The sequence below is a fragment of the Pleurodeles waltl genome, chromosome 3_1, assembly GCF_031143425.1.
Source record: "Pleurodeles waltl isolate 20211129_DDA chromosome 3_1, aPleWal1.hap1.20221129, whole genome shotgun sequence".
Taxonomy (NCBI): Eukaryota; Metazoa; Chordata; class Amphibia; order Caudata; family Salamandridae; genus Pleurodeles; species Pleurodeles waltl.
In genome coordinates, this window is record NC_090440.1 from 1,114,680,562 (window position 1) to 1,114,708,427 (window position 27,866).

The 27,866-nt window shown below is 44.9% G+C and overlaps 1 protein-coding gene across 1 annotated transcript in view; it reads right to left on the minus strand.

Annotated features, from left to right (window-relative positions):
* LOC138283554 (transient receptor potential cation channel subfamily V member 5-like) overlaps window positions 1-27,866 on the minus strand; it is a 479,342-nt gene that overhangs the window by 231,492 nt on the left and 219,984 nt on the right. Inside the window, exon 6 of the mRNA XM_069221494.1 lies at window positions 26,583-26,729. Within this exon, the coding sequence (XP_069077595.1) occupies window positions 26,583-26,729 (147 nt within the window). The remainder of the gene's footprint in view (window positions 1-26,582; window positions 26,730-27,866) is intronic.

The window sequence follows — 27,866 nt, forward strand, 5'->3', positions numbered from 1 at the left end:
AGTTGGAGGTGTTGAGGGCATCGCCCAGGAGGTCTCTGAGATTTTTTTTCACCTCCTATGGGGGGCAGTCAGTAGAACTTGAGTTATGATTTTTTTAAAGAATAAACTGTCCTATAGCTCATTAAAGCAAAAAGGGCTAACTGGGGATATGTGGTCAGTCCTGACCGGGACAAAGTCAAAAAGTTCATGCCGACCATGATAAAAAGTGGGCCAGCCACAGGGACCCACTTAGGCTGACTGAACCAAGTACCTTAAATACTTGTTGTAGAGCATTGTGTAGACCTGAGTCGGAGATGTGTCACACAGCTGATGCATTGCGTTCGTTCTGAGAACTGGTGAGCTGCAGTGCGAGGACTGTTGCGTCAATGTTGACACGGCTTGTGATGCAAATGCCGGTGTCGGGGATGCGTTGTGGTGCCAAGGCGATGCATCGGTTCTGATGAACACTGAAGCTGCCATGGAGAGTTTTGGGATCATTGTTGAGGCTACTGTCAGTGAGGAATGCGAGGACCTGCTCTGGGGAAGCGTCGCACAACAGAGGTTCCGAAGGCAATGAATCAAACCAAAGATGCGGGATGTGTTTGTGATGCAAGTCTTCTGTGCCGGGTCCAATCCACACAGCAGTGGCGATGCATCGGTTCAAGGACGCCTCACTCAGCCAAGGAGATGCACTGGTTCTGCTCAGGGGAAGCGCCACTCAGCAGAGAGGAAGCATCGGTTTCCACGGGAAAAACCTTTGGCCCACTTCCAATGCTCTAGCACTAGGGAGGCACCATTTGGCAGGGTAGGCTCACAGATGGCCCAGTGAAGGAGCAGCATGGTTAGAAGTCTTTTGTGTACCTGAGACTTCAAATAAGGAGTCCAGCCAACTAGCCCTTGGAGTCACTCTTAGTTCTCGGCTGACAAAATGCAGCAGGCAAAAGGTCAGCACAGCAAAGCAGGAGTCCGAATGAGTGTAATATGTCAGAGTGGCAGTCCTTCCACAACACAGCAGCCCTTCATCCTGGCAGAGTATCCACAGGTCCAGAAGAGTACTGAAGTGGTGGTGTCTGTGGTTCAGTTCTGATTCCCAGTGGTGCTTTTGATGTAGTGGAGGCTTCAAAGTTATTCCTTTGAAGTGCACAAATGTCCTGCCCTATCCCCCCTGGCTCTAGACCAACTACAGGGGTTATGCAGCCCTGTGTGAGGGACAGGACACAGCCTGTTCAGGTGTAAGTGAGGCTGTGCCCAGCTCTTCTCTGCCATCCTGCCCAGGATGGCCCATCAAGTCACATCTAAGCTCTCAATCTGTGTGGCTGTTTGGAGGAATACCAAGAGCCCAGCTGCCAACTACACCCGACCATGTGACAGTGACAAGTTGCAGGCACCAAATGGCTAAGGCAAGTAAATGCCAACTTCTAAAAGTGGCATTTTCAAAATGTCAATTTAAAATCCAACTTCACCATAAGTTATAATAATTATTGTTATTAGTATTATTATTATTATTATAGTACTTTCTAATGTGCTTTGATACCCTATAGGGGTTTCCCAGTGCTGCAACAAAATAGGTATCTTCTCTTGGTTCTACTTTAAAACAGCTGTGTTTTTGAGCTTCTTATGAAATATACTTAACGATGAACAGTTTCTGAGGGAATCTGGGAGCCCATTCCATAGTTTTGTCCCTTGAAATGTGAAGGATCGGCCTCCCATGCTTACACGTTTCACTAAAGGAACAGCGAATAGAGATTGTTCAGTGGACAGTAGCATTTGAGAAGGTTGATAAGCTTTTATCAAGTCTTGTATGTACTTTGGGTCCTTCTCTGCTCTAGCTTTATGCACATAGTAAAGAGTCTTTAATTGAATTATTTTCTCTGTAGTTCCAGTAGAATACCTGATGCAGAGGTTTTTTTTGGCCGGCCAAACAACACCCTCGCTGCCGAGTTCTGGACAACTTGCAGTCATTTAGTGGTAGATTATCTGCTCCAAGATGTAGAAAGTTCTCATAGTCCAGCCTAGATATTACTAGTGGCTGAATCACTGTTCTATGGGCATACATTGGTTGCTGCCAAGTAATTTTTCAAAGCCATTTTAAAGTGGAAAAGCATGTGACCACTAATTTTGTCACCTCTGGTTTCATTGACAGCTTTTTGTCTGCGATGAACCCCAGATTTTTTGCCTTGGACACAGGTCCCTGAAGAGGACCCAAACATTCCGGCCAGTGTTGGGGACCCCAGAGGGAGGGGTTCTTGCCTAACTGAAGAACGTCTGTCTTTCCTCCATTAAGCTTAAGTGAGTGCCTGACTATCAGTCCGCAATCAATTTTAATCTGGAGTTCAAGGTCTCTGAGTTGTGTCTCTGTGCAGATGACAATGATAAGATGATTTGGGTGTCATCTATATAAGAGAATAATATGAGACCACAACTTTCCTCTAAGTCTGCTAATGGGCATAAATATATCTTAAATAGTACCAGACTTAGGGATGATCTTCGAGGAACTCCTAAAGCAGGGGGTGTTGCTTGGACACAGCCACTGTTGAGAACACTTGAAGTGACCGGTCTTGTAGAAAAGGAGCCATCCATGTGAGGGCTATTGCCTCCAATTCTATCTCCATCAGTTTTTTCAGGACAGCTGTATGTGACACGGTATCAAAGGCAGTGCTGAGATCATTTAGTATCAGCACTGCTGTCTCACCTCAGTCTAAGAGCCCCCTAAGTGGTTCAATAACTCCTAGCAGGGCTGACTCGATACTATGTCCTTTCCTGAATCCTGACTGAGATGTACGAAGGCCCTCTTGTGTCTCCAAGAAGCTATATACTTGACCATAGATATGCTTCTCTATTATCTTAGGCATTATGGGAAGCAGAGACACTGGTCTATAGTTAGCCCAGTTTTCAGTGTATAAGTTAGATTTCTTTAGTAAAGGCCGGACCATAGTATGTTTCCATGCTTTTGGAACCGTTCCCTGTTTTAACGAGGACTTCATGAGCTCCACTAATAGCTGCAAAAATATCAAAGCCTAGGACATTCATCCTGTTTGCAGGGAACGAGTCTTCAGGTGATCCAGACTTAATTGATAATAATAGTGACATAGATGTTGTCAGGTTCAATGTATCCCAAGACCTCAGTTTTCCTCTTCTTTTATAAAGTCTTAGTCTATCTGATCATTGAACCCTGATTTCCCAAATTTACTTTTTAATGGAAAATTATTTTCCTCTCCTTGTTTCAGGGTATTTCTTATCATTTAAATTGGGACAGCTCTGGTCTTGTGGGGTTATTACTAGTATCAGAAAGTTTGTTTACCACCTTAAAAAGGGGTTTAGAGCATTTTAGCTGCAATGATGTGTTCCAAATAATAAGGGTTGTTTTGCAGTTCCTGTGATATTTTTTAGAGCACGTTTATATTTACTTTTGATATCATCATATTCCCACCTCCACTCTCTCTTACATTTTTTGCATCTGGCTTTCTCTGTCTTCAGTGCCTCTCTAAACCACGGGGCTGGTGGATGACATCTGATTTGGTGAGTGTTTTTTATTAGTAGCACAATATTTAAAGCATCCCACAGCCTAGTGTCTCCTCTGAGTTGGACCAACACAAACCCTTGGCCTATTCTGAGTCTAGATTTTCTTAACTGGTTGTTTAAATTAAAAATATCTAATTGAGACCATTTCCTTGATGGTTGCTGGACCCTGTCTATTACTTTGGCACCTTCCTTTCCTGATCATATTAAAAAGGTATTACATAGTGATCTGACCATCCTAGCGGGATAGCACGACTAGTTTCTAATGACTGTATATTTGCAAAAATAAGGTCTAAAAGATGTCCCGCTTCATGCGTGGGTCCCTCATTCATCAGGTCCAAGTTCATAACTTTAAGTTCCTCATTCATCAATTACCCTATGCCACACATATTATCCGCCAAATGTAACATAACACTTGGGTCTCTAAGAATCTCTGGGGAAAGTATATCTGGGAGTGACAAACACCAGTGTCCAGCATATCTCTGAGGTCTGTAAATTAGAGTATTATTTACTGTGAAGCTATGGGTGAGTTCTAAAGAGAACAACATCACTTCACATGATGGTATGTCTACTTCTATGATAGTGCATTTTTGTCTCTATTTCTTTGATAGGGCAGTTGGGATTTTAATTTTAAATTGTGCACAGAACCTGAAGGTATTATATCTTTCCATTTGGAAATTACACTTATAAAGTGTAATAAGGTAATTACAATGTTAACCTATGAGAGAAATAGACCTTGCAGTGGTGAAAAAGTAAATTAAGAGTTTTTTTTACTACCAGGACATGTGCAACTAAAACATACATGTCCTACTTTTTAAATACAGTGCACCTGCCCTCTGGAGTGTCCAGGGCCTACCTTAGGGGTGCATTAAAAAGGATGATTTGGGCCTGGCAAAAGGTTTATTTTGCCAGGTTGAAATGGTAGTTCAAAACTGCACAGACAGGCTCTGCAGTGGCATGCTTGAGACATATCTAAAAGGCTACTTAAGTGGGTGCCACAATCAGTGCTGCAGTCCCACTTGCAGTATTTAATTTACAGGCCCGAGACTCAGGTAGTGCACCTTGCTAAGGACTTATAAGTAAATTAAATATGCCAATTTGGTATATGCCAATGTTACCATCCTTTAGCAAAAGAGCTTAAGCACTTTAGCACTGGTTAGCAGTGGTAAAGTTTGTAGAATCCTAACACCAGCAAAAATGAAGGCAGCAAAAACAGGAGGTCTGAAGGCAAAAAGTTGGGGGGACCCACAACAAGGATGCCAGGTCTGACGTACACCTAAGAGAGTGAAGGAGAGAGAGCGGAAAAGGGCAAAGAAGAGAGGGAGTAAGAGAGAGAGGGAGAAGAGAACGCAAGAGAGGAAAAGTTCCATTACACAAAGATGTCTGCACATGTTATTCTTAAGCAAATACAATTTACCACCCAGCTGTGATGTCCAGGATAGAGAAGCTTTACACATGGGAATTCCTCAATGGTTGGGATTTATGGTAAAAAGTCCTAATCACTTTGACTTCCCCTTGTGCTCCCATTTCCAGTAGGTGATCAATCAGACCACTGGAAGCAAATGTGTCTATGGCTAGATGACAGCTTTGTGGTGTCTTAGTTGTAGCCTCAAGGATAAACAATTGCTTTAAATTCAAAACAGACAAAATAAAGTTAGTCATCATGTGCACCCTTACTAGGTTTTGGTCGTCTGTCTGGTGACAAAAGTTTTTGGGATAGTGCCCACCACCTTCTGCAGCAGCAAAAAACTTGGAAGTCTTAATTGATGATAAGCCCCCTTTCTTTGGCTGCCACTTGTTTTTTCCTACTTAAAACCCTAGCAAAAGTGTTTCCTTTTGTCCCACAGCACTCTCACTTTAATGCAGTTCTACCCATCGTAGACATTAGACTTGATTATGCTCTTTTTTTGGGATTTCCAGCTGCTGCAACTCATCCTCTTCAGGTGGTGCAGAAAGCTGTAGCAAGGCTCTTCCTTAAGCTTCCCCTCACAGCTTCCATATTGAGTTATCTAAAAACAAAAGCTTACATTTGCTCCCTGTTCAAAACTTGCTATGCTTAAGAAGCTATGGGACTGATTTAAATCGTGATGGTTTTACCGCCAATCCTCCACGGAGGAAGGCCCGACTACTCCATCAAGTTGACTGCAGTCCATCTGCCCTATTTAGATGTATTGCGCTTGAGTCACCGACCGCCATGACGAAGTACTCTTCTTAGCCGTCAGGCTGGTGTCTTCCCGCCGCCCATATTTAGAAGTTACAGTTCTACAGGTGGTGTACTGGCGGTGGATTGCTGATGGAGGGGGGACTTCATGGAATCCAATGGGCATTGACCAATAGCAGTGGCTGTGGAATAGAGGTAAGTCACACACACATTGTACCTTAGTTATATGTGCTCCCTACACTACACACTACACACAACACCACATACACACTGCTATCCATGGCCATTCCACCACAACACAACACATACATACTGAAAACATACATTGCCGTAAATCCATGACACATTTTTTTCACTTTTAAGGGAACAGAGGTCCCTAACTGACAATGAAATCGAATATACACCGGGGACAAAAAAATAATGCCCAGGTGATCTTAAATTCAGTTAAAATCACATTTATTATACAATATCAAATCCAGAATGGATGTTCAGGTGAAATCCCCTGTAGGGCAAATGAAACATGCATGAAAACAGAAACAGGCAGAAAACTGAGTGACACAATAAACAATTGCAAGTCCCAGTTTAATAAACACTGCTCTACCCTTTGTCAGATTACAAAATCTGGTGTCAGCTTGCTTATAGCCGACAACGTTTCAGTCCTATGTAATAAAAGGATCATCATCAGGAAACCTTGCCTGTGATGAAGGTATGTAATTCAACCAAAACCCATGAAATAACAAAAGAACCAAAAAGAGTGAAAGGAAGGGGTAGGAGGATAAAAACATTATAATCAATAAAGAGATTATTAAGAAACAAATGAGAAAAAAATAGGAAGAAAATAAGAAGTGATAAGTGCCACCAGTATGTGAAACAAGCAGGAAGACCTTCATGCTGGGGTCTCAGTGTCAAGGGCAATTCATGCTCACTTTTAAACTATAGTGCGTGGACACACAAAAAAGTGTGGTCTATATACATCTTAAGCAACCAATGTAATTCATCTACATGTCAAATAACATAGAACAAACCCTCCATAAGTGATAAGAGCAACAAATAGCAGACTAAGGGCCAGATGTAGGAAGCCGTTTGCATGGTGCCGACTCGAAAATTGTGAATGCGACTCGCAAATAGGAAGGGGTGTTCCCTTCCTATTTGCGACTCGCATCGCAATGCAGAATTGCTTTGTGACCACAAATGCGGTCGCAAAGCAATTTGCAGTTACCACCAGTGTCACACTGGTGGTAACTCATTCGCAAAAGGGAAGGGGTCCCTCGGGGACCCCTTCCCCTTTGTGAATGTTGCCAAAAAGGTTTTTTCAGAGCAGGCAGTGGTACACTGAAAAAACTAAACCAAACGCTTTCGTTATTTTTTTTATTTTTCAACTCGTTTTCCTTTAAGGAAAACGGGCTGAAAAATAAAAATAAAAATTGCTTTATTGAAAAAGCAGTCACAGACATGGAGGTCTGCTGACTTCAGCAGGCCACCATCCCTGTGAGTGGAGGGACTCGCTATGGGGTCGCAAAATGCGACCCACCTCATTAATATTTATGAGGTGGGTTTTTGCGACCCCATAGCAAGTCGCAGACGGTGTCTGAGACATCAGGATTTGCAATTCTGAAATTGCGAGTCACACCGACTCACAATTTCAGAATCGCAAATTGTGACCTTGCTACATCTGGCCCTAAATGGCCCTTAAATAGGTGCCATGAGAGAACTGTAAGCGAAAGCAAAAATACGTAAATAATGTGGAAATAGACAAGATTGCCCAACTGTATGACAAGAATTAGAACGAAAACCATACCTAATTGATACTCAACATAAGTGCACAAAATCACCAGGAATGCTAGTATCAATAATAACCAGCATCAAGGGTACCTGTTTACAGCGTGGGAACGCCTAGACATCTATAAAGGAAATGAAACATAGATACATGACCCCCTCATACAATAATTGTGAGTGGAAACACTAATGAGCAGGCCCTGAACTTACCAAAAAAATCATGCTGTGAAACCCGCCTGCGCCAAACAGCATGTGCAAGAAGAAAGTGATGAAGGGCTGATGCATGCCTTAAATAGTAGAAATAAATGGTGGCCATATTTGAATGAACAAACAGTAAGGTGCATGTGCACAAAGAAAGCAGGTGGAAAACTAATGTGTGCCTTAAATAGTAGAAGTAAATGGTGGTCATATTGGAATGACCAAAAGAACGATACCCTAATGGGAAGGAGAATGTGTTGGAAAGTGGAGTATAATTAGTAAACGGGAAAAGATAATTAGAGAACACTGAAATGAGAGACCAAGAAAGAAAAACGCGATAGAGGACTGACGTCTGCCTCAGCAAATAAGAATAGATGGCAGCCATAATTAGAAAGAGTGGCCTAGAAGGAAAGACAGCAAGAAAGAGATACATACAATTAGGAAAAATGTCAGACAAACTGTAGTGACAGTGAAAAAAACATATTAGAGACAGGAAAAAAATTATAAAACAGAAAATATAACATTGAAAATCCGGTAACCATAGTGGGGAGTCAAAAGCACAGCAATTATAGGATAATTTTAAATCCAAAGAAATGTGGCAGAAAAATGATACAACAGAACATATGATGTTGAAAACTGGGTAGCCTTAGTGAAAAGGTCAAAAGCGTGCCAATGATTATAAATTATAAATCCGAAAAATGTGACAGAAAAATTGTTAAAACTGAACGTATGGCATTATAAATTGGGTAGCCCTAGTAGGAAAGTTGAACGTGTGCTTCTATTGGGGTAATTATAATTCCAAAATATTGTAAATTGACTATTCCTCATGGAATATGGAGCACAGAAACATTCTGAGATGTGTATAATGGTCTTCACATAAAGAATAATTGTTAGACCTGGCATCCTTCGTCTGATCTCCCCTGTCTTTTTTGCCTCTGCTTCCCAGATTTTGACTGTGTGCTGGACTCTATTTTTGCTGTTTTTTGGTACTCTGGGCACTTTACCACTGCTGACCAGTGCTAAAATGCAAGTGCTCCTTGTGTAAAATGTATGTGTGATTGGTTTATCCAAGTGTGTCTGGGGCCTGGCCTGGGCAAGGCAGGATCTTGTGAACTACATAGACTTTCTTTTGAAGTTTGCCTACTTCAAAGGCAGAAAGGTTTATAACTAGTGGCCCCAAAACCCCAGGCTTTTAGATTACTTCTAGAATCAAGAGGAACCTCTGCCAAGGAGAAGAGCTGAAGAGCTGAGGAGACTAGCTGCCCCTGCCTGTGACTGTGCTTTGTTGGGCTATCCTGCAGTTGCTGCTTCTGCCTGTGAAACGGGACAAAGACTGGACTTTGTTGTGCATTCTTGCTTGGGAAGAATCTCCGAGGGCTTGAACTGAGCTCGCCTCCTGTTTTAAGTCTCAGGGCTATCAAAGACTGCCTCTGCCAACACCTGGACTCTCTGCTGAGACTCCTGCCCCACCAAGTGGTGTCCTATCCAGTCCCTGGGCCCTTGAGAGGTAAAGTTGTCAGGAAAAGGACTGAAATCCACACACAGAACACCATGCGGGGAAAGTTTTGATGCACCACCAGCCACATGGCTGAAAAACGACGTGCCACCTGCTTCAGGGCAAAAATCGACGCTCCACCTGCATCGTGGCTGGGGAAACGATGCAACACTCCCTTGTGGCTGTTGTTAACGACGCAAACCCCACGTAGCGCAGTTTTCCATCACCGTGCGGTAGGATTTCACACACATCATCGCTGGACGTCAAAAGTCAACGCAAGATCCAAGATGCCTGTCCGGAAATCGACTCATCACTCTCTTGTGGGAGAGAAAAACAATGCAGCGCCTTCATGACGGGAGAAGAAAACAACCTGCTTGCTCGCGAGTGAGAAATTGACGCATTGCTGACTTTTTCGACATGCTCGCCGTGTAGCTTTATTTTCGACCAAATCAGGTTCTTTGTGTAACAGCAATGTTTCCATTGTCTTCTATGGAGTAAGACTCTTATTCTTTTGAAAATTAATTCATATCTTGACTTGTGTATGTTGGATTTTTGTCATTTTGGTCTTGTTTGATTTTGTAGGACTGTCACTGTATTACTGTGTGTGTTGGTACAAATACATTACACATTGCTTCTGAGTTAAGTCTGCTTGATTGTGCCAAGTTACCAAGGGGGTGAGTGGGGTTTAACCAGGTGTGTTTCTCCTTTGCCTTGACAAGAGTGAAGGTCCTTGCTTGGACGGGGGAAACCTGACTGCCAGCAAAAGACCCCATTTCTAACATTGGTGATCAGTGGTGAGGATCTAACTTGAATTTGTACTTGACATACAGTGATTAAGTGTAAACTACTGTTTTCAGTGCAGGCCATTATGTGACTACATAGTACTTGTCTTTGTGTTTTTGCTTTTTCTCTTTTTGGACTTTCTCCTGCTCCCATATTTTTGGTGTTTTATTTTACTTCTCTTGGGAACTCTCTGTTCTTTTTGTAACTTTCCACTTTTGAGTGAACCTTAACAACATGTCTCAATCTGGGGATGCACCAGGTGTGTTTACAAAAGCTGTTTTTGAGTTGGAGAAACTGGAGGAGTACACAGTGGCTCAACTTAATCAATTTTGTAAGGATCCCGCCTGCCCAATCAAGAGCTCCACCAGGAAGGAGGAGCTGCAAAAGGCACTGAGGGCCTGGGTGGCTGGGAAGCACACATAGGAGAAGGATGATGATGAGGAGGTACAGAGTAATGTGGTAGTGGGTGTGCCTGTCCTGCTGGGGGAAGGGTCTCCAGGGCAGGTAGCAGTGTGTCATCCAAACGGCTGACTCCTGAGGAGTCGCAGGACAGATAGGCAGAGAGGTAACACAAGTTGCAATTAGAGAAGCTTAAAATGGAAATGCGAGAGAGAAGGTTGGCCATAGAGGAGAAAAAGATGCTATTGGCTCATGAGCTCAGTTCAGAGGAGCTGGATCAGAGGAGCCAGTGTAGCAGAGATGGTGGCAGCAGTACCTCAGTGCAGCCTGAAAGGAGGGTACACGTTCCAAAGGACTTGGTAAAGGGTTATAGGAGTGTGTATGACATCTATCTGTGGTTTAAGGGGGGGTATGAGTCAGCTCTTCACATGAACATGGTCCCTGAAGCACATTGGGGGGTCGGTCTGTGGAAGTACTTTAAGGTTGAGGGGAGGGACACTCTGACATCCTTAGGGGATCCTCAGGGGCTCACCTATTCTATCATGGAGGATGCCCTACTCACAAAATATGGTCTCACCCCTGAGCAGTACAGGGATAAGATTAGGTCCTACAAAAAGAAGGAATCTCAAACTTGGTTGGTATGTGCTGACTCCTTTTGCAGGTCACTGGATGGTTGGGTGAAGGACAGCAAGGTGACAACTTATAAGGAGCTGTACAATTTGATTGCTTGGGAGCATTTGTCCAGTCTTTGATTTTCAGAGCTGCCCCAGCACCTAATTGACAGCAAGCTGACTAACCCCAGAAAGCTTGCGCAGGAAGTGGACCGTTGAGAGAGCACCTTGGTCCAGAAGAGGTATGGGGGAGACCATGCCAAGGGTGGGCAGGATCCCCATCTGAAGAGGTGGGGGGTAAGGGTAAACAGTGGGAGTTCTCTAAAGGGCCCCAACCTAGTTCTCAGGGTAAGGATTCCCAGACCCAGCAGAAAAGAAACCATGGGGCTCTACAGGGAAACCTGCAGAGAAGGGTCCCCTCAAGTGCTTTGCATGAGGTCAGGTAGGTCACATAAGGGGGGATCCCAAATGTCCCAAGGGGACACAGACACCCACTGGTGCTCAGTCACATGGTGTGGCCAGTGTAGCTATTGGGAAAGAGTTGGTTCCAGGTGGGTGGGAGCCAGCTGAGATGACCCTTGTCTCCCTATGGGACAGTGAGATGGTCCAGAGGACCCTCGTGCCTCAGTACACTAAGAAATACAAGCAGTGGGTGACCATCAGTAGACAGAGGATGGAGGCTCTGAGAGACACAAGAGCCAGTGTGACTACAGTGAGAAGTCACTTGGTGTCTGAAGAGCAGAAGATCCCCATGTACTTCACCAATTAGTTGCAGTAGACAACTCTGAGCGCCTGTGCAGAGTGGCGCAGGTTAACTTTGATTGGGGGGTCGGTTTCAGGTTCCTTGAGGGTAGCTGTGAGTCCAACCATGCCTGTGGATTGTCTGCTTGGCAATGACCTGGAGGATTCCACTTGGAAGGAGGTGGAACATAGGTCTCACTTGGAGATGTTGGGTTTGCCTGGGTGGGTGTGTCCACCCGTTCAATGGCAGCCTGTCAGGGTGATCAGGAGACCCTGGAGCCTGAAAGAGTGGCCCAGGTGTCTGCCAGAAGGAGGAAGGGCAAGGGGTGTGGGAAATCGGCCCCAGAAGTTACCACGGTCCAGGAGGAGGCTGAACCTGAGAGGTATGCCCTAGAGCCACAGGGGAACAGGTGACTGAGCTGATGGAGGTCCCTGAGCTGACATAGTGGCAGCAAGAAGGGGGACGCACCAGGGAGGCGTTCTGGGAGACACAGAACACATGCCCTACTCTGGAGGGTTTGCGGCAGCAGGATGCAGACCAGGCGTTTGGTAAGGAGTCTGGGTTACATCTGATTTTTGGGAGGATGGCCCTCTCTACAGCGACCCTAAGTTTGCTGAGTCTGGGCAGCCTGTGTGCTGGTGGTACTGCAGTGCTTTAGTGCCTTCCTACTGGGTCTGGCTCATGATGTGCCTTCGGTGGGACATTTAGGGCAGGACAAGACCTTTGAGAGGCTTGTCACCCACTTTTACTGGCCCCAAATGTGCAAGCACTCTGATTAATATTGCCGGTCCTGCCAAACTTGTCAGGCAAGTGGCAAGAGTGGGTGAAATGTAAGGCTCCACTCCAACCTCTTCCTGTTGTCAGCACACCCTTTGAAAGGATGGGTATGACATTGGGGGGCCTCTGGATCCCAAGACAGCCATGGGTAATAGGTTTATCCTGGTCTTGGTGGACCATGCCACCCGGTACCCAGAAGCTATATCAGTCTCAGCCCTGGTGGTGGGAAGGACATTGATGTATTTTTTAGCAGCATGGGGTTCTCCAAGGAAGTGGTATCTGATAGGGGTACCAACTTCATATCTAGTTATATGAAGTCTCTGTGGAAGGATTGTGGGGTGACATAAAAATTCATCACTCCTTGCCAACTCCAAGGAAATGGTCTGGTTCAAAGGTTCAACCGCACCATGAAAGGCATGCTTGTGGGCCTGTCAGAGTCCTTGAGGCATAAGTGGGACGTCCTCTTGCCATGCCTTCTGTTTGCTTATAGGAAGGTGCCGCAAAAGAGACTATGTTTTAGCCCCTTTGAATTGTTGTATGGACACCCTGTGAGAGGACCACTGAGTCTGGCTAGGGAAGGCTTGGAGAAGGCCTCCATTAAGCACCCCCAGGATGTATTTAGCTACATGATGGCTTTTAGGAACTAGACAGCCCGCTTCAGGAAGCTTGCTCAGGAGAACCTGAAAGCAAGCCAGGAAGACATGAAACGCTGGTGAGACCAGAATGTCACTATGGTTGAGTTTCAGCCTAGCCAAAAAGAGTGGGTGCTGGTCCCAGTGGAGCCTAGGGTGCTCCAGGACAAGTGGACTGGGCCTTTTGAGGTGGTGGAACGCAGAAGCGATGTCACCTATCTAGTGAACTTGCGGACTCCCAGTAACCCTTTGAAGGTCCTGCACGTGAACCGCCTCAAACCTCACTTTGAGAGGTCTGAGTTAACAATGCTCCTAGCAACAGATGACAGGGTAGAGGAAGAGAGTGAGCTCTTCCTGACCTCCTGTCCGCGAAGGAAAAAGATGGGTCTGTGGAGGGTGTGAACCTCTCACCCTCTCTGACCCCAGAGCAGCAGAAGGACTGTCGCCAGGTGTTGGGACAGCTTGCCTCATTATTTTCTTTGGTCCCAGTGGTCACTCATTTGTGCACGCATGATGTGGACACTCAGGACAGTCCGCCTGTAAAACACAAGATTTGCAGGGTAACTGACAAGGTCAGGGCTAACATCACGGATGAGGTGTCCAAGATGTTATCATTAGGGGTTATTGAGTTTTCCAGTAGCCTTGGGCCTGTCCTGTGGTCTTGGTCTCAAAGGCTGCTGCTCCCGGTGCCACTCCAGAACTCAGGTTCTGTGTGGACTACTGCTGGGTCAATGCGGTCACGAAGACTGACTCGTACCCCACCCCCTGAGCTGATGAGCTCATTGATCGGTAAGTGGCTGCCAAATACCTCAGCACATTTGACTTAACGTCTGGGTATTGGCAGATTGCTCTGACTGAGGGGGCATGGAGAGGTCTGCATTCTCCACCCCAGATGGGCATTACCAGTTTAAGGTGACACCCTTTGGGATGAAGAACGCCCCTGCCACCTTTCAGATGTTGGTTAACCAGGTTTTGGCTGGGCGGAGGACTTGAGTGATGCCTACCTGGATGACATTGCTGTGTTCAACTCCTGCTGGGAGGAACACTTGCAGCACCTCTACAAAGTGGTGGAGGCCCTGCAGGAGGCAGGCCTCACTATTAAGGCGAGTAAGTGCCAAATAGGGCAGGGTTCTGTGGTGTACTTGGGACACTAGATGGGGAGTGGCCAGGTGGCATCCCTACAAGCAAAAATTGATACCATTCTGGCTTGGGAGCCTCCCAAGACCCAGACTGGCGTGAGGACCTTTCTAGGTCTCACAGGATTCTACAGGAGGTTTGTCAAGGGGTATGGCACTATTGATGCTCCCTTGACTGAGTTAAAGTTAAAAAAGCAGCCCAGAAAAGTGATCTGGACTGAGGCTTGCCAGACAGCTTTAGATGCCCTGAAGGCAGCCATGTGCACGGCACCCGTACTGAAGGAACCTGACTTCTCTAAAGAATTTGTTGTGGAGACTGTTGCTTCAGAGCATGGTGTGGGAGCAGTGTTCTCACAGTTAAATGAAGAGGGCCTAGACCAGCCTGTAGCCTTCATTAGTAGGAGGTTACTTCCCCAGGAACGTAGGTGGAGTGAAATTGAGCGTGAAGCTTTTGCTATGGTCTGGACACTGAAGTGGCTAAGACCCTACTTGTTTGGGACTCATTTCCGGGTTCAGACAGACCACAGGTCCCTCAGATGGTTGATGCAGATGAGGGGTGAAAATCCAAAACTGTTGAGGTGGTCCATCTTCCCACATGGAATGGACTTTCCGGTGGAACACCGCCCTGGAACAGAAGACGCCAATGCTGATGGTCTGTCCAGATTCTTCCGCCGTAGTGATGAGTACTCCCATGAGGTTGGGTAGTTCGCCCCACTTCCATCTGGGAGAAGACACATGTTAGACCTAGAATCCTTGGCTTGGTCTCTCCTGTCTTTTTTTGCCCCTGCTTCCCAGGTTTTGACTGTGTGCTGGACTCTGTTTTTGCTGTTTTTTGGTACTCTGGGCACTTTACCACTGCTGACCAGTGGTAAAGTGCAAGTGCTCCCTGTGAAAAATGTATGTGTGATTGGTTTATCCATGATTAGCATATCTGATTTACTAGTAAGTCCCTAGTAAAGTACAGTAGAGGTGCCCAGGGCCTGTAAATCGAATGCTACCAGGGGGGACCTGCAGCATTGGTTACGCCATCCACATGAGTAGCCCTGTAAACATTGTTCAGACCTGCCACTACAGTGTCTGTGTAGGCAGTTTTAAACTGCCAATTCAACCTGGAAAGTGCACACAATTGCCAGGCCCAAACCTTCCCTTTTTATACATGTAAGGCACCGCTAAGGTAGGCCCTAGGTAGCCTCATGGGCAGGGTGTAGTGTATATTAAAAGTAGGACATGTACTGATGTGTTTTACATGTCCTAACAGTGAAATTCGGCCAAATGTGGTTTTTACTGTTGCAAGGCCTATCTCCCTCATAGGTTAACATGGGGGCTGCCTTTAAATAACATTTAAGTGTAGATTCCCCTTGGGAGCAGATAGAAATTTGGAGTTTGGTGTCTCTGAACTCACAATTTAAAAATACATATTTTGGTAAAGTTGGTTTTTAAATTGTTAGGGTGAAAATGCCACTTTTGGAAAGTGTGCATTTTCCTGCTTAAACCATTCTGTGACTCTGTCTGTTTGTGGATTCCCTGTCTAGGTCAGACTGACAGTTAGGCTGTTTGTGAATCCCCTCTAGAAGGTTGAGACAAAGGGAGCTGGGTAGAAGCCTGCATATATTGATGGGCCATCTGAGTTAGAGTGGAGGGAGGAGTGGTCACTTATACCTGAATGGGCTGTGTCTGCCCTCAAACAATGCAGTCTCCAACCCCTGGTGTGTGTCTGGGGCCTGGCCTGGGCAAGGCAGGATCTTGTGAACAACAGAGATTTTCCTTTTAAGTTTGTCTACTTCAAAGGCAGAAACGGGTATAAGTAGTGGACCCAAAACCCCAGGCTTTTAGATTACTTTTGGGATCAAGAGGAACCTCTGCCAAGGAGAAAAGCTGAAAAGCTGATGAGAAGTGCTGCCCCTGCTGCTGACTGTGCTTTGTTGGTCTATCCTGCAGTTGCTGCCTCTGCCTGTGAAAGGGGACAAAAACTGGACTTTGTTGCGCATTCCTGCTTGAGAAGAATCTCCAAGGGCTTGAACTGAGCTTGCCTCCTGTTTTGAAGTCTCAGGACCATCAAAGACTTCCTCTGCCTGCACCTGGACTCTTTGCTGAGACTCCTTCCCTGCCAACTGGTGTCCTATCCAGTCCCTAAGCCCTTGAGAGGTAAAGTTGGCAGAACAAGGACTGAAATCCATGCACAGAACACTGAGCGGGGAACTTTGGACTCACTACCTGCAAAGCGGCTGAAAAACAAAGAACCACCCGCTTCGAGGCAAAAATTTACGCTCCACCTGCATCGCGGCTGGGAGATCAACACATCACAGCTGAGGAAACAAACACCCACTTGCAGCTGCTGTTAATGCTGCAACCCCAAGAGGTGCTGTTTTCGGTCACCATGCGGCTTGATTTCACACGCATCATCGATCGGCATCAAAAGTCAACGCAAGCCTGCGCGGATCCGAGGCACCCATCTGGAAATCAACGCATTGCTCTCTTGCAGGAGAGAAAAACAATGCAGTGCCTATCCGACCGGAGAAAAAAACAACGAACGGTCTCACTTGTGAGTGAGAAATCGACGCATCACTAACTTTTTCAATGCACGCTGGCCTGTGTGGCATCATTTTTGATGCAAACCAGGTACTTTGTATAACAGCAACGTTTTCATTATTTTCTATGGAGTAAGAGTCTTATTATTTTGAAAATTCATGTCTTGACTTGTGTATGTTGGATTTTTGTCATTTTAGACTTCTTTGATTTAGATAAATATTACCTATTTTTCTAAACTGGTGGGGTGTCCATTTTGTAGTTATTTCACTGTATTACTGTGTGTGTTGTTACAAATATGTTATACATTGCTTCTGAGTTAAGCCTGCCTGCTTGTGCCAAGCTACCAAGAGGGTCAGCAGGGGTTAAACAGGAGAGTTTCTCCTTTGCCCTGACTAGAGTGAGGGTCCTTGCTTGGACAGGGGCTAACCTGACTGTCAACCAAAGACCCCATTTCTAACAGTAACTGATAAATAGTGCATACACTCAACCATACCCTGTAAGAAAGGCTTCATCACTATGGTAATTAGTACATAAAACAGTGATTGCAGACCAGGGGAGAACAACTGGTGGTTGTAGGAAGCTGGCCTGGTTTGTAGTGGGTACCAAAGGTACTTACACCTTATACCAGATGCAGTTATCCCTTATTAGTGAAAAGTAGCCAGTGTCTTGAAGCAAGGCTCTCTACGGGTAGTGTGGATGAGCAACCAAGGCCTAACTAGGAGACATGAAAAGCTCATGCAATACCACTGTAGTCACACAGCACTCACACACATGAAAGAAAATACTCAGTGTTACAAAAATAAAGGTACTTTATTTCGGTGACACAAATGCCAGAAATACCTTAGAGATTATACTCCCTTAGGAGGTAAGTAATATTCACCATATATACACAAGAATGCAGAATTAGCTGTGAAAACAGTTAGAAAACAGTGCAAATAGTGAAAATCACAATAGTTATATAGGCCTAGGGGGAACACAAACCATATACTAAAATAGTGAAATGCGAAAGTCGGTTTCCCACCTAGGCAAGTGTAGTGTGTAGAGGGGCGCTTAGAGTATTAGAAAACACCAAAGGTAAGTAATAGAACCCACCCCAGAGCCCAGGAAAGCAGGAGTAAACCACAGTAACATTCCTAGAACACACTAGAACAAGTGATAGAAGATTTTCCAAGAACCAGAAGAGACTTCAAGACACCAACAATGGATTCCAGGACCTGAAGACCTGTGGAAGAAGGGGACCAAGTCGAAGAAGCTCTGAAGGGTCCAGGGAGAACAGGAGCCCCTGCTAAGCCGGATGAAGGTGCAAAAGAAGAACCACCGGTGAAGAAGAACAGTCAGTAGTATACCCAAGAAGATGGATGTGGGTTCCTGTTTGGTGCGGATGATGTCCGATGCCGGATGGATGATTGCAGTCTGGTTCGCATCACTGGATTCCACCAACAAGCCTTGGCACACACAAAGCTCATGGTTAGCGGAAAATAGTGCTGCCCGTGATCATGAGGGACCTGGTGGACTCTACCCAGGAGAGGGAGACAGTGGGGACTCTCAGCAACTCAGAGAGCCCTCAGAAGACCAGGCAGTGCTCACAGGGGTCCTACAGCACAGGGACAAAGAAGGTGCAAAAGGAGGCCCACGCAGCACTACACAAAGGGATCCCACGCTTCCAGAGAACCACGCAGGAGGCTGTGCGTCGCAGAAAGGAGTGCTGGGGGCCGGAGCTCCACGGTGTATGACGAACTTTGTGGAAGGATTCCAACAAGCCTGGGAAACTGCAAAACACACGGTACTGTCTTGCGTAGGGAGTTAAGCTCTTACCTCCACCAAATTTGGACAGCTGGACGTCAGGCCCGTCGGGACCACTTCAGTCTACCACCCATGTTGCTGGATCCACGCACCTCTTCAGGAGAGGAGACCCAAGCCACCAGTCATCGGTGCAGCGGGGTGCCTGCTGAAGCAGGGAAGTGACTCCTTCACTTTAAGGGAGATTCCTTTGCTCTTCTGGTGCAGACTGAAGACTGGCTGTCCTCTGAGGATGCATGACCGGGAAACAGTTGCTGGTCGGAGCTGAAGATACAATGTTGCACAAGTCGTCTCTGCTTCTTTGTTGCAGTTGTAGAGTTCCTGGAGGGTCCAGATGCAGTTTCTTCAGTAAGAAGGTAAAGTAAATGATGCAGAGGATTCCTGCTGGAGTCTTGCAATCTGAATCTGAAAAACCACCCAAGAGAGAGACCCTAAATAGACCTGAAAGGGGGATTGGTCACCTACACATGTAAGCACCTATCAGGGGAGGTCTCTGACGTCACCTGCTGGCACTGGCCACTCAGATACTCCCAGACTGCCCTGTCACCTTGGAGTCCAAGATGGCAAAACCCAGGGACACTCTGGAGGAGCTCTGGGTACCACCCTGGGGTTGTGATGGACAGTGGAGTGGTCCAGTTTCGCGCCAGAGCAGGGACTGCACCAACTGTGCCTTTCAAAGTATTTCCAGAGGCTCTGGGAGGCTACCACTCCATGCCTATAACACCTATTTCCAAAGGGAGAGGATGTAGTACCCCTCTCCCAAAGGAAATGCTTTGTTCTGTCTTCCTGGGCTCGTGCTGCTTGAGCAACAGATGGCATAAACCTGTCTGTGAGGTGGCAGCTGCTGGGGCTGAATGGAAATCCTCAGAAGGCTGGAATGGCAGTATGGGGGTCCTCTAAGGAGCCCCCAGAGTTCACAGAATCATACAACCAATGCTTGCAAAAGCCTTGGAGTATATTTACAACATGTTTGATAACAAACATGGCCATATTCCGAGTTACCAATGTGAAGCTGTACATAGGTAGTGCCGTATGTGCAGTGCACGTGTAAAATGGCGTCTCCGCACTTACGAAGTCCGGGAAAATGGTCCTGGATGACATGGGGCCAACTCTGCTAGCGCAGGGTTGCTGTTACACACAGGTACTTGGCACCCAACCTTCAGGGTTGGAAGGCCTGGTATATGGGTGACTTATAAGTGACATAGGGCCAGATGTACGTAGATTCCAATTTGCGACTTGCAAATTGTGAGTCAGAGCGACTCGTAATTTGCGAGTCGCAAATTGGAATGTAGGATGGTGTCCCTGACATCATCTGCGACTCAAAAGGGGGTCGCAAAGGCCCACCTCATTAATATTAATGAGGTGGGTCACAATTTGCGACCCCCTTGCGAGTGGTGTCATTCACAGGGATGGTGGCCAGCTGTGGACAGCAGACCGCCATGTCTGTGACTGCTTTTTCATAAAGCAGGTTTTTTTTTTTTTTTTTTTGTAATGCAGCCCGTTTTCCTTAAAGGAAAACGAGATGCATTGCAAAAACGAAAAATTAAACGTTTTGGTTTCATTTTTTCAGAGCAGGCAGTGGTCCATAGGACCACAGCCTGCTCTGAAAAAATGTTTGCAGTTCCATTCACAAAGGGGAAGGGGTCCCATAGGGACCCTTTCCCTTTTGTGAATGAGTTACCACCCATTTAAAATGGGTGCAAACTGCGATTGCTTTGCGACCGTGTTTGCGGTCACAAAGCAATCTGGCATTGCCGTGCGACTCACAATCAGGAAGGGGACTCCCCTTCCTAATTGCGACTCGCAAACCCATTTTGCGATTCGGTAACTAGGTTACTGAATTGCAAAAGGGGTTTTGTGCATTGCAAAGTGCAGTTTGCACATCGCAAACAGCGAAATTCCCTGTTTCCGACGTGCAAACTGTTTCTTACATCTGGCCCCTGGTGCAGTGGAAATGGCAGTGAAAGGGTGCATGCACCATTTGACACAGGCTGCAATGGCAGTCCTGTAGAAACCTTTGCATGGGCTCCCTATGGGTGGCAATAGAAATGCTGCAGCCCATAGGGATCCCCTGGAACCCCAATGCCCTAGAAGCCTAAGTACCATATACTAGGGACTTATAAGGGGTGACCAGTATGCCAATTTTGGGTGGAATACTGGGTTACCAGTATGCAGTGACAGAATTTAGAGGAGAGACAGCATAAGCACTGGGGTCCTGATTAGCAGGATCCCAGTGACACAGTCAAACAAACTGACAGACAGAAACTGGGGGTAACATACCAAAAAGAGAGTACTTTCCTATAGCCATATATAAAGGGACTGCCATATCATATCACAAAAAGCAGTAGTAAGCCATAGAATCCCTGAATAAACAACGTCCTATGGTGTAAAAAAACTCAGAATCAGAGCATTCCAAAAAAATAGGAGAAGCAGTAAAACACACAAGTTCCAAGAATAAACGTATATTGCAGAAATGTGTCATGCTGGAAGCACACTAATGGAGTTCAGATTAATGACATCCAGTCCTCTACTTGGTTCAGTCCACTGAGAAGACTGTCAGTTTTAAACTCTTCTTTATTCAGAACTGTGGTGATGTTTCTACCTCATTCAGGTACTTTGACCACTTTGATCACCTGCCACCACAGTCATTTATAGTATGGTTGAACTGTCCAACGTGATCCACTAGGGGTGCGTTGTCAACTTTACAATGGAGACGGCTCCTGTGTTGACAAACATGTATTCTCACTTTCTGTGTGGTGTGGCCCATATAGACAAGGCCACAAGGACAAGTAATCAGGTAGATAACATTGGCAGTGTTGAAATTAGAAAACTTATTTAATACAATTTTATAAACAAAATCCTTGGTCTCTACGGTAAACTCACAAACACTGCAATTGCCACATTTTCTGTGGCCACTCAGAGGAGTTAGTCCCCATTTGTCAAACAATGTCTGAGTGTCAGTTCCAGGAGGTAAACTTGCTCATACCAAATGGTGTTTAATACTCTCACACTTCCGAAAGGCTAAAATGGGGTGCTCGAAAGCTAACTCGCCTGCAATTATGATGCGCTAATGGCATAGGATCTTTTTTTTTTTTTTTACTTTATTGGAAAGGAGTGTAAATGTGATAATGCACACTAGTCCCCTAGTAATTTGGTTTTCCTTAAGGGTCAGAAGCATCTTCCTAGGGCAGTACCATGCTCTTTTTATATATCTAGTCCCTAGATAAATCCATCCATCCATGACACAACCTACTCACACGATCGATACTACAACCACACATGACACAACCACAACAATCAACACCACTACACACTCATCTACACACACACACACACACACACACACACAATATCACAACAACACACATCACAACAATGACCACCAAACTCACTTGAATGCCACACACAGTAACACAACACACACACACAGCAACAGCAGACCCACATGCAAGTGGCACACAATCTGAATAAACCATCTCCCTCCACCAGTCAGTCCAGTCACACACACACGTATTGACACACATAAACAACGTGTAGTACAGCGTTACACTTACATGTCCCCTTGCAATGTGCATACATGGACATAGTTGACAAGAGCGATTGTGATGTTATTGTGGTGCTAGCATTCAACTGCCACCATAATGGCATATGTGTATGTGTGCGATATGTGTTGTTTACCAGTGTGTCCCCATCCGTGTCTGACACACTTGTGTTCCTGACATAGACATGTCACAGTAAGTTAAAAAAAATACTTTGACATGTATATGGCTGCAGTAGGCCCAACATTTGATCAGTGCTTGTCTGTGTATTCCTGCCCATCCCTTTAGATCATCACAGGCCTCCTTGCTTCATGTACCTAAAATTAAAAACCTGTGTCCAGGTGAACGGATCTCTTCTTTTAACCTGGTGGCTCTTTGGAACTGTCTCCCATTGAAGGTCTTTCTTCTTCTTCTTCTTGTCTTAAAGCCAGTGCAGGATGCCTTTGGTAAATTGTGTTCTTTACAAATTTAACAGACACATTAATGCCTGGGAACTACTTCCTTCACTTTTAATTATCTGGGTATTTTGTTAGATGATAGAAATACATGGGGTTCGCTGCTTGCCTCAAAAAGACTCATGTTGGCACACTCCAGGAGGCCAGTCTTGTACTCTAGTGCCAGGGAGGGTAGAAAGCAAATAAGGACCCTCCTTCATGTTTACAGTGCCAAATGCATCTGCCACAAATTATGGCAGTGACATTTGGGGGTTTCAAGATTGTAGCGCTATTCAGCTTGAGGAGAACAGGTTTGCTAGGAGCCTTTTTTTTTTCCTCAGAAAGTTTTTATTAACATTTTTTCAGCATACAGATGAAGCAGATAAGTATTGACGGCAATGGCTCATGAGCACTCCTACATTTTCCAACATAACAACAAAGAACAAATAAAAATAAATATCAAACAACAATGGTGCATTTGTCTTGGCTGGGCGGTCATAGGACACAGGTGGAAAAAAAGGGGGCAGGGAGAAAGGATGTTCTCCAAGGTTGTGTAACATAGATATATTTCAATCAAAAAATCGGAGTGCTACAAGCCTAGGGGCTTAAAGCATGTGTGCTCAATGCATTTGAAGTAGAGTTTGAGAGGTTGACAGACGTGTGAATTTACCTTCCGTGTCAGTTACCCTATGGGTGAGGAGCTCCATAGCTAGAGCCTGTCAGATGTGAGTGTACCATTGGGCTATCGGAGGGGTGGAGGGGAATTTCCAGTGCAAGATGATTAGCTGCTTGGCTGATCCTAACATATTGTTCATTAAGCACCATTTTGAGTGTGCCATTGCTTTCATATATGGGGGTCAGATGCTGAGGATCAGAGTCGAATAGGCCTCAGGAAGTGGAAAACCCAAGGTCCCCTTGATATAGCTGAGAGTTTCTTTTCAAACAATTGTGATGTGTGTGCAAGACCACCATATATGAATGAAATCTCCTGGCGCTGAGGTGCAGTAGGGAAAATCAACTGTAGGCAAGCTCATGTGAGATACCAGTGTGTCCTTACCTTGTACGCTGTCTCACTCTGTGTTATACTTTTGTAGCTCAAGGGAGTGTCACTCCATAATTGTTCCTATTGTTTTGGGGGATATTCTTGTTGGTGTATGCATGCCACTGTGTTTGATAAGGGTGTGGGGTCAGGTAGAGTGTTGGAGAACTTAGGGCCAGATTTACAAGGCCCTAGCACCTCTTGCACCACATTAGTGCAATCTTTTTGTACGTTAATGTGGCTCAATGAGGCAAAAATTGTGGCGCCATGTTTACATTGCGCCACTTTGCAACCTCTTATGCAACATTATGCCTGCGCCAGTCATAATGTATGCAAGGGGGCGTTCCGGAGTTAGGAGGCCCGCAAAAATGGCAAAAAAAAATCTACAAGATTTCATTGTGCCATTTTTGTCATCATTTTTAACACCTGCTCAAAGCAGTCATTGAAACAATGATGCCATTGAAATCAATTGCCCCCCTTGCACTTTGCATGCACTAGTGCCAAATGTTTTGACGCTAGTGCAGCAAAGTGACACAGTAGCATCAAAAATGTTGACGCTGTTGGCTTAACACGTGCCATGGTGTGCTGTATTGTTAATACGGTGCACCCATGGTGTCATTAGGTGGCGGTGGGGGGGGGGTTGCAAGAAATCTGGTGCATCAGTACAGATGAGCCAGATTCTTGTAAATCTGGGCCTAAGTATGTGCGGGATATGAGCCCACGAGTCTCATTAAAAGAGTGGACCAGAGTTTCAAAGGAGGTAAGTGAGCGGGTCATTCCCTGAGCACTGGGAGGATAGAGAGCCCAGTGTCATAGTTGGATGTATTCTAGTCTGGTGAATTCTTGGAGGTGAAAATCTTTTCAGCATTAGTCAAAGGTTTTGATGGATTTGCCTGCAAAAGGGTATCTAAGGGTTCGGCATTTACCCTCTCTCCAATGCTGGAAAGAGTGTGATTGCAAGGCTGGCACCAAGAAATTGGGGTTACAGACTAGGGGGGCTAGGAACCTTTTGCTTATGTCACCCATGAGGAGTTGGGCCTCAAATATATTTCGGACACCAAAAGTAAATTAATGCCATTGTTACTGTGGATCTCAATATGTCATAAGAACGAGCCAACATTGAACAGAATTGGCTCCAGAATTGCCTTCATCTGGATCATTTTAGAGCGATCTCCTGGTTGAGCCATATTATGTCCAAATTCACCATTTTGGGTCATCCAAACCTGTTTTTATATCCTGATAGAATAAACAAGGCTGATTATATCTGGGTGAAGCAGAACTTTTTAACTTATACTGTTGCCGTGAGGGAAGATAATGAACTGCAGAAACCTGCGGCCTTTGCTCATTGCCTGATCAAAACTGTATTTTCCACTGAGCCATATTTGACATGGGTGACTAATGTGTATCATTGTCAACGTCTAACTAGGTTTAGACTGAATCTTTTTGCGCAACTAATTGGTTTTCCTAAGGGCTGTGCCACCAATGTTTCTCTTGGTCCCTGTGACTATGACAAAATCTTCGCGCAGACTATTGCACATTTTGTTTTTTAAAATATACTAAATTTAACCAGTTCTGCTTGGCTTTTGATGTGGGAATACCCACCCTGCATACTCTATACCTGGCACAAGTATAATTGGTGCAGGGCTTTACAAACTGGCAAAAAGGTCCCATTGTTCCAGTTTGTAAATGTGGCACAGTTTAGGGGACTGCTTGCACAGGTGCAGGCATCACAGAAAAGGGATGCTACACCGGCGCAAGGGGATTGTAAATAAGCCTCTAAGTTTTGGCATCTGAAGCAATGTGAGCTCCCCTTGTCAGAAAAAAGATAGTCTGGGTTTTTGCTGAAGTCAAAGCCTCATGCAGTTTTCCTGGGCAGAATTACTGCCAGTAAAACTGGGTACGGTGTTTCAAAACCTCAGTAAATTAGGTACAGAAAAATTGTGTTACTCAGAATCAGGCAGAACGGAAATCCAGGCGGTATTTTGCTCCACCAGACTCAAATCAGGCCATTGGCAGATCCAGTGCCAAACAGGTATCATCCAGTCAGTAATTTCCTGTCAACATCTGTGGGGATCTCCTATTGTCATATTTCTCTGCGGTCCAGTTCACCTCTGCATTCATTTTGTTCCCCTTCAAGTACCATCAATTGTACCAGTGTTCTGATTTCTGGTGAACCTGTTTAAGTGTTTGCATCGAGAGAAAGCCTTTTAGGTAGATACGTTTTAGAGTGATTGAGTGATGAGCAAATTAACGACCTCGTTACTAGTTCCCCAAAAAGTGGTCCGTATTTTCCCCACCCTCGGAGTTACTGACGCAGAGGGGATCTTTAACTAGGGTGAGTGGAAAGTCCAGGCAATTACACGTTGGACCATTAGGGTCCCCTTATAAATACGGTGTTCCCAGGGGATCCGTAATTCTGTGTCTATTTCCCCCATTTATTCATCATTTACCCCAAATGTTTGCACAGACATTTCAGTTCCTTCAAGCAACCAACATCTCTGTGTGAAAGTGAGATCTGCAGAAACTACTGATTTAATAGTTTCTGTCGGAATCGATAGGCCACCCCTAAGGAATTTACTCTAATCACTGGTATACACTTAGCATGTATGATGTTGTAAATCCTTTCTTTGCAAACTAAGTTATACGTTTTTGAAACTTTCTAATCTTTTTGAAGTTAACAAACGTTGCGAACTTTTCAAAAATGCAGGAAAATCTCGTCCAAAAGTAGCATTTGCTGTAAAGATTATGGGCAAAATCCTATTTTGTTAGGAGAATTCATGGATTTTCAGCCTCTGTCGAAGTTCTGCAAAATCAACAAACTGACGTGACGTGACGTGACTGACGTGACGTTTTCCAATGTGACCCTTTTTTCAAAACGTCACCAGAAAAACTATAATTTTTCATAACCATGCACTCAGCCTCTCTTGTCATGCAAGCCTCTGCTTAAACATTTAGGACATTGTTCAACCAAAAAGTCTACTGATAACTTGATGAACATTAATGCACAGAGAGAGCAAGAGACTCCATTCCTACCTCTCTTTTCTTGGCAGAGACAACAAGCTCCAGCACCGAGGGGTCTTCACCCCATGAATCTATTTCTGAAAGGTCATACAAAGTGGATGACACAGGGCCAAAAGACCACTGTACGTGTTTCATCTTCTGGAGCATATGCTGGAACATCTAAGGAGAGATTCGGCAAGAAAAAGAGATCAATTGAGGAAGGACTATCGTGAAAACTAGTGAAATAATTATGGCACCGTAACTCATTTTGCGCTTTACAATACCCTTTAAAGTATTAAGGTTATCTCGTGATGCCGTTACTGATCACTAAGTATAGTCGAGTTTTAAACAGTGCTTTTCAGTACAAATATAACACTATTTCTCAGGTTATAACTTTCCCATACTGTCTAGCGTAGCTGCGCCTTGACGCTGAAGGAGCACCAACTTAGGCACTTAAAAGCATTTGTACGTTTATCGAGAACACATAGCACTTTATTTATCACATGCTGCTTCCACTATTGGAACAGCTGAGTGATTTCGATCATGGTCGGGTGTGGTTTTAGAACGATGATAGAATGTGTATAAAATATTAAATGGGAGGTTAAATATGTAATGGAGTTTGTTTGTTATTTTTAAAATTAAGATACTTGGGATGATAAATAGGAATATGATTACAATATGTGTATTCATGCTTCTTTGTAAGGATAACACCATATTCAGCTATGTTTCTGTGTTTGTTTGCCTGACTGGTATATTATTAAACATAAATAAAATACACTGAAATAAAACAGAGAAAACAGAGAAAATAGGTAAAAAATAAAATTCTAGAGTCGGTGTGGACAGATTACAGTGTGAGCAGCAGTGCTTCATTTGCACTTCTGACTACAACTGTTACGTTTCTGACACTCATTGTAGTAAACTGGTCTTACTTTCCATCATCGGACTTTGACGTGGAGCAAAGAGAGAAAGGTATAACAGGGAGAAAAGGGGTGAAAAGAAAGGTTCGATAACAGTGAAGAGGAGTGAAATAAAGGGATATGAAGTACAGAGTGGTGGAAGAAAGAGGTATGAGCAGGAATCAAGAATAGGCACCATTGGTTTTATGGAACTTTGAAATTCAGCATTGCAGACAGTAAGAGAACTGTTAAGAAAAAACTTTGGCCTGCTACACTTATTTTTTACCCTTTTATTTTGAAACTAAGCAATGGGGAGAACAGATGGTGTAGCAAGATGTTCACATTCAAAATAAACAGTGTGAAAGGAGATCAGGGTTGGCAAAAAAAGAAAATATTGAGCAAATGAATAGGCGCAGTGGGA